The 15086-nt window shown below is 46.7% G+C and overlaps 1 protein-coding gene across 7 annotated transcripts in view; it reads left to right on the top strand.

Moving 5' to 3' along the window:
- The window catches only part of RUSC2 (RUN and SH3 domain containing 2), a 316216-nt gene that overhangs the window by 236447 nt on the left and 64683 nt on the right, over nt 1–15086 (top strand). For all 7 annotated transcript variants that reach the window (XM_086960231.1, XM_086960236.1, XM_086960234.1 and 4 more), the window contains one exon: nt 982–1930. In XM_086960231.1, coding sequence (XP_086816357.1) covers nt 982–1930 — 949 coding nt within the window. The remainder of the gene's footprint in view (nt 1–981; nt 1931–15086) is intronic.

Below are 15086 nucleotides of genomic sequence, written 5' to 3'. Positions count from 1 at the left end.
GAAGGGCCTCATAGATTTTGTCCAACAAAACTACAGAAAGGGTGCCCCATACTGCCCTGTGGTTTTGCTCAACCTTTAGAAGAATTTAACTTGTAACCTCCTTAAAAAGTTGTACTAAAGAACACAATATATCCCACAAAGCAGTTTTGAGTAATTATAGTGATTTGTTAGGAGACAAAGTATACTATTTAAGACCTTTCTTGTGTATGTTCAATTACCTCATGCTTTTCCTCCATTATCCCTGATGCCCTCTTACTGTAGGTTTCAAAGTAGTTCATCTGATGGCCGTCTGCAGCAAATGCCTCTTTAGGTGGTGGAAACCTGAACCTGTTTCTTCTAAATTTAGAGACTGCGCAAAGTGAAATGTGTCTTGATTGAGGAATCTCAGCCCCCCTGCACCTCATCAGTGTCCCTACTCTGGCATCAGGCATCAATTCTCAGAGTGTTGGGCTCTTTTCTGCTTCATCGCTTCGCCCAACTCTAGGCTAACTTTTCCTCTGTCAGTGGACTGCAGCGGAGTGCCTGCACACTCTCTGTTGCTCTGTAGCAGTTCTTCACTTGAGACAGATTGTTTGGCTACTAAAGATACGTCATCATTTTTATTTACACATTCTGGTTTTACTTTTGTGTTTGTGATATTTTTTTCATCATAGTCACAGAATGGAGTGTAGTGTTTCTATTGTTTCATGTGGCTAAGACATTGCCCCAACCCCGCTAGGATTTGTTAGCATAGACATGATCTGTAAGCCATTAATTGCTTATTTTGACTTGATAAAAACAAAAGAAAAAAAGTAGGAAAGGAATCAAATTCTGAAAAATATTAAAAGTGGCAGAAAAATATCATCTAAATGCCAAAGTAAGCCTACAAACTGCACTTTGATGTTCTAATACTTCACCGAATGCTTCTGCTGAGCATGCTTCTGTGGTGTTGTTGCCAAGGGTTCTGAAGCTCTGTGTTTTCCTGCCCTGTCTCTCCTACAGAAATCATTGTGGCCCACTTCCAGCCAGTGGGCTTCATGTCCTTATCCCACAGCATCTGCCAGGTCTTCTTCGAGGAGGTGCTACTCCTGCTCCAACCTTTGTCACTGCTGCCCTTCAACCTGGACCTCCTCTTTGAGCACCACCTCTTCCAGATGGGCCGCGAGCAGCAGCACAAGAAGGAGATGCTCCGCGTGAAGCAGGACCTGCAGCACTCGGTCCACTCCACCCTGCAGCTGATGAGAACCCGCGGCAGTGTGGAGGACAGTGACGGAGCAGACAGTGTGAAGATGGACCAGGAGGACAGCATCCCAGGGCGTGTGGACATGGTAAAGGTGACGGACGAAAGGGTGAAGGGAGTGGGGGCCTCGATAAGTGAGAGCGAAAAGGAACAGGAGCAGAAGAAGGTGAACGAAAGCACCCTGGAGGTGAAGAAGGACAAGCAGGCAGGCTGGTGGTACCAGCTAATGCAGAGCTCACAGGTGTATATAGAAGGTTCAGCGAGCGGCCCCAAGTTTGTGCGCTATGAGAAGAAGAAGAAGGCCGGAGCAGTGGCCAAGGAAGCAGACGTCAAGAAAGGGCCCCCTCCTCGTGAAGGTGTTGTAGATGGGGCAGAAGCTTGTCCCACAATTGAAGGTGTCATGGAAGAAAGGGGGAGGCCTGGAGTGTGTGTGGAGTCTGCTAAAGCGGTTTCAAAAGACAGTAAACAGGAGACACAAGGGAAGACCAGGCCTTCATGGATGGGAAGCCCTCCGGAGTCCGTTTTGAATGAGATAAATGGGAACGGAGCTAAGGAGACAAGGGTGCAGCAGAAAACAGAACCACTTGTGCCCAAGCAAGAGCTGGAAGAGGCAAAGGACAACTCAGTACAGCCTGAAGGGAGTCAGACCATGAAGTGGGGCAGGCTCTTTGGTTCCAGAAAACCGCAGGGAGACGCTCGGCAGACGAACAGGTAGGAGTGAACACATAGAGAAAGTTTGTGTAAATGTATGTGATTTATATACCACAAACCTGGGTGAAAGGTAACATCTCACTGTACGTGTTCTAAGAGGGGTGTTGTAAACTCTGTGCAAAAATACTCAAGTTTGTGGATGTTTTCATGCACATTTCTCATCAGTAATGGTGGAAATAGGATTGCTGTCAGACTCTGGGCTATAGTGAGGGGTGTATTTTTAATGGGGATGTTTGAGGTGTCACCCCCCACTAATAAATGAGTTCTTAAGCTGGTAGTCGGAACTACTACCTCCAAGACGGGATGTGGCAATGTCTGCCTTGAGTTTTTCCTGAACCGTTGAGCAAACAGTTCCTGCCCAGACATGTTTTACATGTAAAACAAAGCATTTAAAAATGCACCTAGCAAAGCTGATTTTGCTTGTTCATTTATAAAGCACCTACTTACAGAAAGCCCTCCAGACACAGGTGTCCATATATATATTCCGTGATGGAAAGCGGTAGATGGGAATTCTAAATGGGCCACTGTTCTGTTGCTACTTTGTGTTCCTTAGGAGGTGGAGGCAGAATAGGATAGCAACAGCGGCGGCTCCTCCTTAATGGCGGAGGAGCGTTGCCTCATTGCCTGGCTCAGAGCCATCAAATAAAAGATAGAACGATGTTCAAGCATCATTTTATTTTTCATTTGCTGACTCAGAGCCAGCTTGGGCAGGGAGGGACGGGTCTGGGCATGGGGAGGAGGAGTGCTATGTGCACTCCCAAAGTGTGCAGATGTGTTTGGCCGGCCGCCTCAGGCTGACCAAAACACGCATGCACACTTAGGTTTCTCCAGCCCAGCTGCTTTGATCAGCTGGGCTGTAGAAGCCCCCACAGACTCGCTGGCCTGAGCGGAGTATCTTTCCAGTCCGCTCAGGCCAATCCCCGCACAGCTCTTATTGTAGGAGGGCAGCACGGGGATTGCACAGTGAGTCCGTGATGCTGTCCCAGTGCTTGCTGGGACCAGGAAGGACTAAGCCCAACGTGGGAGATGGTCGGCAGATTTAGGTAAGTGTTTACTTTTTATTATTAACCCCCACTGTGCACGCTCCTCCTACCACGCTCCCCTGCACCCTCTCCACGCGCCCACCATCTCTTTATTGTGGCAGCTGCCACCGGACAGCAAGACAGAAGCAAACAACATCTCTATTTGTAACTTTATGTTTTATAGGGAGATAAAGAAAGGATTAACTTTCAGACACATCTTGAACAAATAGCTTCTAGATACCATAGCAAATTGATTTTTTGGGTTGGATAATAAGTGACGCCGTTTGACGAACCTTCATGACACTGTCCCCCAAAAAGTTCATCCACCTCGGTTCCTTCCTTGAAAGTTTTGGGGTGATCCATGAAGCAGGGGCGGGGAAACAAAGGGAAGGTCGCAAAACACAATTTCCCAATGCAATTTCCAGAAGAAATTTTAGACACCACTACAGTCAAAACCCTGAACAAAATGACACCAAATTATCAGAAAGCTAGATCTTTATCCACAAAGCGTGCTTTTTGTGATTTAATGTAAATATGTTGACTATTTTTTGAGAAATTAAGGTTCAAAATGAATAGATATCTTGGCAGTTGGGTTTTCAGAACTCTTGCAGGAGTTGTGGGGGGCAAGCAATTTAAAACAATAAAGCAATCTGATTAGCCAGAAGCGAGAAGCTCCTGCAAATCCTACAGGAGCCCGCATTCTGATTGGCTAGACGCAGCATAAAGAGAAATATTGCAGCTGCCATTTCAGGATGTGGTGACTCAGTCCCTGTGTCCTGCAAATGGAAAAAAATGTATAAGGAGTACCAAACCACATTACCTTGTGGCGGGGATGGGACCCAAAGTGTCCCCCAACCTGGGGCTAAAATAGGGAAAAACATTTTTGTGTATTACCATGATTCAGCCCGACCCCCTGTGCTTTCGAGAGAGTCTTACTGGGGCACAAGGGCAATGCTGGCTCCCGCAAGAGTCTTGCAGGATCGGAAAACTTTTTAAAAAAAGGGAGTGTGGGTGTCTGTGGTGAGTTGGCCGTACATGGGCAGTTGGGTGCAGGGCCTGGCTGCAGCCAATCCATGCTGCACACAGCCGATGGCCATCCACAGCGGGGAGTGGCCTCCCGTGAGGGAATGATTGCTACCCCTGTTGGTAGCTAACCCCGATCTGCAAATGGACAGAGTCCCACCAAACTCTCTGTGAGCATCAATTTGCAACTGTGCAGGCCTCTTCCATACCAGGCAGGACACTGACTGCAGGGCCCTGCCCCAACTACCTGCGGATGGCCAACACCTGTTGCTGGTCCACACTTCATGGGTACGCAACCTCCAAAGGACACCCATCCCACATTTTACTTTTTTTATTTTGCAGGATTACAGTACTCCCACGGTATTGCCACATAACCGCCTCTCTAGGGTGGCAAAGGACAGTCAATGCTTCACTTTTTAATGCTTGCACAGTCCCATGGTACTCCCGGTGGACCACATGGGCGGCACACTTAGTTGCTTAGACCGTGATTCCCCGCTTGAAAACAAATCTTTTTTTTACCTGGGGATGAGGGCAGTGCTTAATTTGAGCTGGTGGTTTACGGTGATCATACTGGCACTTAACCGTCAACATCAGCACTTATAACAGCCTGCCACATGGCAGCGTTGTTTGTGTAATTTGGAGCTGAGCACAACAGTTGTTTATTATCTCAATATACATTAGAAACAACTAATCCATGCATCCAAAGCCATTCCTATAGCCTTGGGGGCTTGGAATAGTCGGAATTGTCACACTTGTAGGAGCATGATAGTTAATAGTTGTGTTTGTACTATCATTGACTGCACTGGTATCAGCAGTGGGTGGTGCAGGCAGCAGTGGCCTCCTGACGAGGTCCCTGGCACTTATTTGTTTTACAAATTAAGCACTGGGTAGGGGTCCACTCCAGGCCTCCCCTCCCCACACGAGAGTTAGAGGAAACAGGCCTGCCTATGTGTAACTTCATTTTTTTTAATTAAAGAACTGGGCCGCGTGTTCAAAAATGGCAGATGAAACATTTCTGTTGATGTTGCGGACAGCCAATTAGATATCTTAGTACTGCAAGACTGCTTTGGATCCTGTGGTACCAAAGGGGCAGATGGAAAAAGAACTCTCAGCCAGTACTGCTCTACTCCAGCAGGGCCAACCATTGAAATGTCAGTATGTATTAAAGCTTTATCTCTAAAAAATGGGTTACACCAAATCACAAAAAGCACACTTTCTGAGTAACGACCTAGCTCTCTGCCAAATTTACGGTAATTCTGTACAACTGTTTTTTTCTGTATTGCCTCCCAAACTTCCTATTGGAATTTGCACGGAAAAGACACATTTTGGGAACCCCCCTTTTCTTCGCCACAGGTTAATGGATCACCCTGAAACTTTTCAAGAAGGCACTGAGGTGGATTAACTTTATTTTGGTAAGTTTTATGAAGAATTGTCAAAGAATTTGTCAAATGGCGCCAAAATGTATTAGCCAAACAGAAAACGCTCTTCCTATGGAAACAATGACCTAACTATAACTACCTAGTGGTGACTGCCACTAGGTAATATATGTGTGCGCACACACACACATACACACACATTTTACCTAGTGCCAGTCTCCACTAGGTAGTTATCGTTAGGTCTGCTTTTCCATAGACAGAGCATTTTTGGTTTGCTAATAACGTTTGCCCTGTTTTACGAATCCTCACAAAACTTTCCCAAGCAAAACTTTCATCCACCTCAACTCCTTCCAGGAATGATTTGGGATGGTCTGTCAAGGAGGGCTGAATAAAAAGCCCAGAAAGAGTGAGTTCTCTGATTGGCTGGCTGTTGGATTTTTAGAAATGAAATGGCTGCCATTACTATTTACAGCGAAAAATTGGAGTAGTTGTAACAATTCAAGTAAAAAAGCTATATGTGGGGGCAGCAGAATGGCATGCTGTCCCTCTAGATTTAGAGAAGAGGTGTCTAAGGGATAACTACTGTGAAGAAAATAAATGTGTATTTATTCTAATTGTTACAATCTTGCGGGACTCTCGCTGGATAGTGAATAGAAAAAAAGAGTAGATGAGTTCTCATTATAGTATACTAGTAGGGATGCATGTTGTGCTCATTATTTTTTAGAAAAAGTATGTAAGAGAAAAGTACTGTAATGAGCAGAAGGTTAATTCTTGTTTTTAAAAAAATGCTACAATCTCACAAGATGCTCGCAGGATCGTGAAAAGTTGAAAGGAGTAGGTGATGTTTAAATACACACACTTGCTACCGTAGGAAGGCGTCTTACTGGAGATGGTGTTCATCAGAGTCTACTATTTACGTCCATTGGCTTTGGAAGAGTTATGAGTAGGGTCAAGGTTCTTCCGACTCCAAACTGCACACACCCATCATCTGAGAGAGAGGTCTGAAAGGGGAGGCCAGTCCATCCACACACCTAATAAGCATACCTTTCATCTAAGAAAGAGGCCTGACATGAGAGGGCAGTCCCTCCCCACACACTACTACGCGCACCCGTCATGTGAGAGATATGTCTGAAAGGAGAGGTTAGTTCATCCTTACATTGTACTACGCACACAAGTCATCTGAAAATGAGGTCTGGCAGGAGAGCTCAGTTCATCTACACACTCTACTATGCACACCTGTTATCTGAGAGAGAGGTCTGAAAGGAGAGATCAGTACCTCTCCACTCTCTACTTCGCCCACCAGTCATGTCAGAGAGTCGTCTGAAACGATAGATCAGTCCATCCAAACACCTTACCATGCACACCCTTCATCTGAGAGACAAACTACAATGCACAAACGTTATCTGATAGAGCGGTCTGAAAGGAGAAGTCAGTCTATCCACACACCCATCATCAGAGAGAGTGAGGCTTGACAGTAGAGGCCAGTCTGTCCAGGTACCGTACTATGCACACCTGTTTTCTGAGAGAGATATGAGAGACCAGTACCTCTCCAATCCCAGCTACGTACACGTATTATCTGAGAGAGAGGTCTAAAAGGGAAGGCCTGTCCATCCACACACTACTACGCATACCCGTCATCTGAGAGAGAAGTCTGACAGGAGATGGCAGTCACTCCCCACACACTACTATGCACACCTGTCATCTGAGAGAGAGGTCTGAAAGGAGAGGCGAGACCATCCTCACACTGCAGTATACACACCCATCATCTGCGAGAGAGGCAGTCCCTCTCCACACACTACGACGCACACCAGTCTCCTTAGAGAGCGGTCTGAAAGGAGAGGCCAGCCCTTCCACACAACCGACTATGCACACCCATCATCTAAGAAAGACATCTTACAGGCGAGAGCAGTCCCTCCTCACACACTACAATGCACACCCATCATCTGAGAGAGATGTTTTTAAGAAAAGGCTAGTCCATCTAAGCACACATGTTGTTTGAAAGAGAGATCTGAAAGGAGAGGTTCGTCTTCCACATACCTTACTATGCACACACATCATCTGAGAGAGAGGTCTGAAAGGAGATGCCTCTTCAGCCCCAGACATCACCATTGCCATCCCGGAAGGATACAAAATCATCCGTAAGGACCGCATCGACCAGACAGGAGGAGGCATCGCTATCGTCCATAAGAACTCCATCCGCATCTCAACCAGCTCAGACGTCAACCTTGCCAGCGCCGAACACCTCCACTTCCAGATCCACACAGACCCCAAGACCACACTCAGAGGCACCCTCCTCTACCGGCCCCCAGGACCCCGTGCACAATTCAGCGACGACATCATTGACTTTATCACCCCACACGCCCTCCCCTCCGAGGACTACATTCTATTGGGAGACCTCAATTTTCACCTGGAAAAGAGCAATGACAGCAGCGCCACCACCCTTCTGGACAATCTCGCCGACCTCGGACTCAAACAACTTGTCACTAACCCCACCCACATTGCAGGTCACACACTCGACCCTATCTTCACCTCCAGCAAACATGTCTCATTCAGTCACACCACAGTTCTTCATTGGACGGACCACAGCTGCGTTCACTTCATCTACAATAAGACCACAATCCACAACCATCCTCAACCCACCCTGCGAAGAAACTGGAACAAAATCACCATCGACCAGATCTCCTCATCGCTTCTTCTAAACCCCCCCGCCCACTCGTCAAACCCCGACCAAGCAGCCATTAACCTCACTCAATGGCTATCCAACAGCGCCGACATCCTAGCACCGTTGAAAAAACGTCAAATCAAACTAGGCAGCAATAACGCCTCCTGGTTCAACGATGATCTTAAGAAATCGAAGAAACTCTGTCGCTCCCTCTAGAAGACCTGGAAAAAAGACCCAAACACCAGCACCAGGGACGCCTTCAAAAACGCCACCCGCATACACCACCAACTAATCTGGTCTGCCAAGAAAGCCGCATTCAAAGACCGACTAGACAACAACGCCCACAACAGCAAGGAGTTATTCAACATCGTCAAAGAATTTACCAACCCATCAGCCAACTCCAACGACATCACCCCCTCCCAAGCCCTCTGCGACTCCCTAGCTTCCTTCTTCCACAACAAAATCGCAGACATCCACAACAGCTTCGACAACCGACCCGGAGACCAACCCACCCAACCTTCTGCAGGACCTTCACCCCCCTTGAACATCCTTAATGACTGGAACCCAATCTCCACTGAGGACACCATCCGCCTGATGAACTCCATCCACTCAGGATCCCCCACAGACCCATGCCCTCACCACATCTTCAACAAAGCAAACTCCATCATAGCACCACACCTCCAAGATGTCATCAACTGCTCCCTCAACTCCGCCACCTTCCCGGAAAGCTGGATACACGCAGAACTCAGCGCCCTTCTGAAAAAACCCACAGCTGACCCCACCGAACTCAAAAACTACCGCCCCATCTCGCTCCTTCCATTCCCGGTCAAAGTCATCGAGAAAGCTGTCAACAACCAGCTCGCCGCCTTCCTCGAAACCAACAAATCCCTCGACTCCTCACAGTCCGGATTCCGAGCCAAGCACAGCACTGAGACCGCACTCATCGCTGCAACAGATGACATTCGAACTCTACTGGACAACGGAGACGCAGTCGCCCTCATCCTCCTCGACCTCTCCGCTGCCTTCGATACAGTCTGCCATAGCACCCTTCTACAGCGCCTCAGAAACGTCGGAATCAAAGGAAAAGCACTGGAATGGATCACCTCGTTCCTCACCGGAAGAACCCAGAGAGTCCGCCTCCCACCATTCAAGTCAGAGGCCACTGAAGTCATCTGTGGCATACCACAAGGATCTTCTCTCAGCCCCACCCTCTTCAACGTATACATGAGCCCACTTGCGGCCATCGCTCGCCAACACAACCTCAACATCATCTCCTACGCTGACGACACTCAACTGATCCTCTCACTCACCAAAGACCCCAACACCGCCAAAACCAACTTACACGAAGGAATGAGAGAAGTAGCCGAGTGGATGAGGCACAGCCGTCTGAAGCTGAACTCGGACAAAACAGAGGTCCTCATCTTGGGCGCCTCCCCCTCCGCCTGGGACGACTCTTGGTGGCCAGAGGCCCTTGGAAAAGCACCCATCCCGACAGACCACGCACGGAACCTGGGCGTCATCCTGGACTCCTCACTCTCGTTGACCAGACAAGTCAACGCCGTTTCATCATCTTGCTTCAACATTCTTTGCATGCTCAAAAAAACATTTCGCTGGATCCCCACCAAAACTCGCAAAACGGTCACCCACGCACTGGTCTCGAGCCGCCTGGACTACGGAAACACCCTATACGCCGGTACCACCGCAAAACTCCAGAAAAAACTCCAACGCATCCAGAACGCTTCAGCCAGGTTCATACTAGACATCCCGCGTAAAGAACACATCTCCGGTCACCTGAAAAACCTCCACTGGCTCCCCGTAAATAAAAGGATTACTTTCCGCCTCCTAACCCACGCACACAAAGCACTTTACGAACTTGGACCCGAATGCCTCAACACACGACTGTCCTTCTACACCCCCTCCCGTCAGCTACGATCCTCCAACCAAGCCCTCGCCACTGTTCCTCGCATCAACAAAACCACCATGGGAGGTAGATCCTTCTCCTACCTGGCAGCTAAAACTTGGAACTCTCTTCCCACTCACCTTCGCCTTACTCAGAACCACCTAGCATTCAGAAAGCAACTTAAAACTTGGATATTCGACAAGTAATTCCCCCACCCTTCCTCAAGCGCCTTGAGACCCTATGGGTATGTAGCGCGCTATATAAATCTCTTGACTTAACACCTCATTATGAACACACACCCATCATCTGAGAGAGAGGTCTGAAAGGAGAGGCCAGTCTATCCGCACTCCTTACTATGCACACCTCTCAGTCCAAAGAGGTCTCAGCTGAGATGTTAGCATCTCCTCTCACCCTACAACACATACCAGTCAACGGTGAGAGAGGTCTCAGGGGAGAGGCCAGTACCTCCCCACACCATACTATGCACATATATCATCCAAGTGAAGTGTCTCAGTGGAGAGTCTCGTCCCTCCGCATTCCCTACTATGCATAGCCATCATCTGTGACAGAGGTCTCAGTAGAGAGGGTAGTCCCGCCCTACACCCTACTACAGGCACCCGCCAATCAAGACAGAGGTCTCAGCAGAGAGGCCAGTCCCTCCCCACACCCAACTATGGACACTTATCACCTACATAATGTGCACAGACAGGATACATTATTCAGTCATTGTACCATATATACACTCCAAAAATATATATGTTTTTTAAAAACCTCAAAAAAAATGTTAAAGTAACGTTAGTTAGGTGTAATGAAAAGATTTGTTTTTGTTTAAAAAACCTACGACATCACTAATAACATCTCAAATGAAATGTGTGATGACATCCCTGATGACATGCCTGATGACCTCATCCAATGAGTGTGCTAGTTTGTTTTACAGTTTAGATAGTGACATGTAACTACTATTATACTTTTCAACCTATTTTTGTATAGCCTGGATGCAGCTATTTGGTGTACCTTTTTACAAAACATTTGTGCTCCTAATGCACCATAGCTGTGCTCCTCACAACTTTTTGGTTCTACTGAAACATTTTCCAACAGAAGAAAGGTTCTTCTTATGTGATCTGTTGCACCCGCCCGTTAATAAACTCATGCTGCCAAGGGTACACCAACTTGGCTATGACCCTGCTCAGGCGTGCTGCCAAGATCTTTGAACATAGCTTGACATTGCAATAATTACCTAAATTGGTCTACAAGAGCAAGGTTTCATAGGGGGTATTCCCTTCTTCAGGAAGAACACAATATTAATGTAACCCCATGAAGCTGGTGGAACCCTACTCCACTGCACACCCAGAAAGATCTGTCATATCTTTAGCTAATACCAAGAAAAAAGTTCTGTAGAATTAAATAGGGATTTTATCCAGCCCAGCCACTTTGCCAGGTGCCAGTGAAAATAGTGCAGTTTTAATTTCAACAGTAGTTATAGTGCTATCTAGGGATTCACAATCTTCTGTTCCCAGCCTCGATATTAGACCATCATCAAGAAAGAATTTCATCTGATCTATTGAGGGAGCGGCATCATTTTGGCAAAGTTCTAGATACCAGTCCTTAAATAGTTTAGCAATAGCAACCGGTGTACTTACGCAGGCTACCTCCCTTTCCAGTACAGCTTCGATATTCCTATTTGATTCCATCTGCCGTGTGTGAAGGGCCAATAGCCTTCCCATACTCTCCCCATATTTATAAGTTTCAGCTCAAAGTCTGAAATTTTTCAGCGAGAGACCTGCTACTTTAGGACTTTATCCTATCAATCAATCAATCAATCAATCAAAGCATTTATATAGCGCACTACTCACCCAGAGGGTCTCAAGGCACTGGGGGAGGGGGGTCTGCTACTGCTCGAACAGCCAGGTCTTGAGTTGCTTCCTGAAGGCGAGGTGGTCCTGGGTCAGGCGGAGGTGGGTCGGGAGGGAGTTCCATGTCTTGGCGGCGAGGTAGGAGAAGGACCGTCCCCCTGTGGTGGCTCTTCGGATGCGGGGGACGGCGGCGAGGGCGTGGCCGGTCGATCGAAGCTGGCGTTTGGGAGCGTAGAAGTTGAGGCGGCTGTTGAGGTATCCTGGGCCTTGGTTGTGTAGGGCTTTGTGTGCGTGGGTGAGGAGTCGGAAGGTGATTCTCTTGTTGACCGGGAGCCAGTGCAGGTCTCTAAGGTGTCCGGAGATGTGGCTGCGACGGGGGATGTCCAGGATGAGTCGTGCTGAGGCGTTCTGGATCCGCTGGAGTCTCTTCTGGAGTTTGGCGGTGGTTGCGGCGTAGAGGAAGTTGCCGTAGTCCAGACGGCTGGTGGCGAGGGCCTGGGTGACCGTCTTCCTGGTCTCGGTGGGGATCCACCGGAAGATCTTACGTAGCATGCGCAGGATGTTGAAGCACGACGAGGAGACGGCGTTGACGTGTCCTGGCTTTAACTGCAATAATTTTTTGCTGGAGTTCATGGTTGTCCTGTTTCTCTGTGATCAATCTCATGTGTTGCACTTTGATTTCAGAGAGCTCTTGACAGAGTCCACTGATTTCATTAGCTTGCTGTCTCAGGTTATGAAATCCAAAACGAATGGACTCCCCTCTAACTCCTGCCTTTAACGAATCCCACACTACCTCCTTAGCAGCTCTGTTTCTGTTTATTGCTATAAAGTCAGCTATCATTCCCCTTATGTGTTCCAAATAAATGGTATTCTGGATTAGTTTCCTATCAAAAGTCCAATATTGTGGTGTCCTTACCTACCCTTATATCTGCAATCTATAGAATTATTGGGTTATGATCTGCAAAGACTCTTGGGAGTCCCTTAATACCTCAATTACTAACTAAAGCTGCTGAGATAAAACAAAAAAAAATAGTCTAGTTGTACATATTGCAGATGGGAGAAATATGTATAACCCGGATCTGGGTGTTTGAGCCTAGCGCCCAAGCATCGACCAGAGCATGATCCCCCAGCAGCTGGCAAAAAGACCCGTTATAAACACACTCCCCCTGAAGGTACAGCGGGTAGGGAACTAGAGGCTCTGAGGTTCCAAGGGTGAGCAGACCTCTGAACACAACATATGTACACAAAATAAGCTCTCAGAGAAATTAGCAAATTATAGAGATATGTGACGTATCACTCCCAACGCTACTCAGTACAACTGTTGGGCATACAAAAAAATTTAACGGATTGTCTTCACACACCACCAGGTGTCATACTTCATCATAGGACAATCCTCGCTCTCCAAAACCTCTGTTTGATGGATAGCGGAACTACACCTGGAGTGAGGGAGGCACTTCTAATTAAGGATGGATCTGTGATATATAAGTGTTTTAAAAACCAATGTGGCATCCTAAAACAGTTTATTCGCTAGACATGACACTTGGTGATTAAATTCAATTGTGGAAATAAGGGAATTAGTACACCATCACCACTGTTACCGTCAACATGTTTCAGCCTTGTGGCTCAATTGAGTCCATGGCTTTCATCAGGACGGGCATACGGAATCCTAATGAGACAATGTGCTTTGCCTCCAAACCAGAGGGTCCTGTGTCTACTTCTTGACTGATCTCGCTTTCCAATACCCTAATGATGGGTTTTCCATGCCCCATGAAAGAAGGGCAAAGGGACCACTGTAGACAAACAAACTGATATACATGACCTTTGCACCTGAATTGAAGGTATCGCTGACTCGTCTCTGACATGGGAATTATAAAGTATGCATTTTTCAGATCCAACTTTACCAATCAACTGAGTCCTGTAAAACATCTCTCAACAGATGCATGCCCTCCATCTTGACATTTCTGTATGTTACATAGTAGTTTAGAGCTCTCAAATTGATCACAGGTCTCCATACCTTATTTTTCTTCTCTTCTAGAAATAACATACTCACAAAACCAGTCTGATTTTCCTCTACTTTTATAATTGCTCTTTCTGAAGCATACCGTCTAACTCTTCCATCACCATGTTTTGTTTCTCTTTGTTGAAACACAACTCTCTTGTTTCCTGTCTTTGTACAGGGATAGAATTGAACTCTATTAGGTAACCCGTAACAGCCTCAAACACCCAAGGATCACTTGTTGTCCCTTTCTATGTTTCTACAAAATGTCTCAACCTTCTATCTACCTTTCCTCGGATAAAACCAGTACAGATCCTTATACTCGTACTCACCTGAACCCGGTGCAGTTGATTGCCCTCAACTTCTTGCCGCTCTAGGTCTCATCTCCCTTCCTCTTTGAGGATAGAATCTGTATTTACCCTGGGATTCTCTGAAGAATCCCCTGTTAAAACTCTGGGTCCTATAGAAGATACAGCTGGGAGGTTGTCCTCTCCTCCCAGCCCTGCCATAAAAATAACTTGCCCCACCAAACACCTTGCTCATATTAAACTGTGCTTTGTCTAAAGCACTAAAGGTGTGCACATACTTCCCCAAGGCCTTGACTAACCCTTCACCAAAAAGCAAGCCTTTGGGATCTTCATTAGACTCTTTACACACAAAAACTCCACGTTTTGCATTTATTCAAAGCAAAACTGCCTTGCGCCTTTGGCTTTGCCTAAGAAGCAAAGTACTCTCTGGCACAAATTATTATCCACATCCATGCCTCTTCTACCATGTCAAACATTCTTGCAAGAGGGCCTAATGTATCCAGGAGCTTGTCCTCACATTGCTTTAAAGATTGTTCTAGACCTTTCCTTGGATGTCTTCCTCCCTTAAACATATATGTAATTAACTCCTGATCCAGATTCAGAGTCAGCGAATCCTTATTCCCTATCACAGGGTGTGAACATCTAGCCCTCTTTACATGACGTTCATTCTTTTCCATGGGCCTCCTTATCCAGTGCCAATACACATATCAATATATTCCACCACCAGTCTGATCCTCTAGGAAGACGTATTTCTTTAGGGTCAAACAACTTTTGACCAAACGGATCAACCACAATCTTTCCTCCTTTGCACCTGCTATTCTCACTTCCAAAATGTTCCTCCAAATCATCTTTATAATTCAAATCAAATATGTACTTATCCAAATCATTATTGTCTACACCATCTGCAGGGATATCCTTCCCATCATTGGTGTTGCTTTAAACACCCACTCTCAGCGAGCAACTTGGGACTGCTTTTCTTTTAGCACTGGATTCTAGATGCTTTCTTTTACCAGTAC

The sequence above is a fragment of the Lissotriton vulgaris genome, chromosome 3_1 (assembly GCF_964263255.1).
Source record: "Lissotriton vulgaris chromosome 3_1, aLisVul1.2, whole genome shotgun sequence".
Classification (NCBI taxonomy): domain Eukaryota; kingdom Metazoa; phylum Chordata; class Amphibia; order Caudata; family Salamandridae; genus Lissotriton; species Lissotriton vulgaris.
Note: the sequence above shows the minus strand (reverse complement) of the source record. Positions and strands in the feature narration are given on the sequence as shown.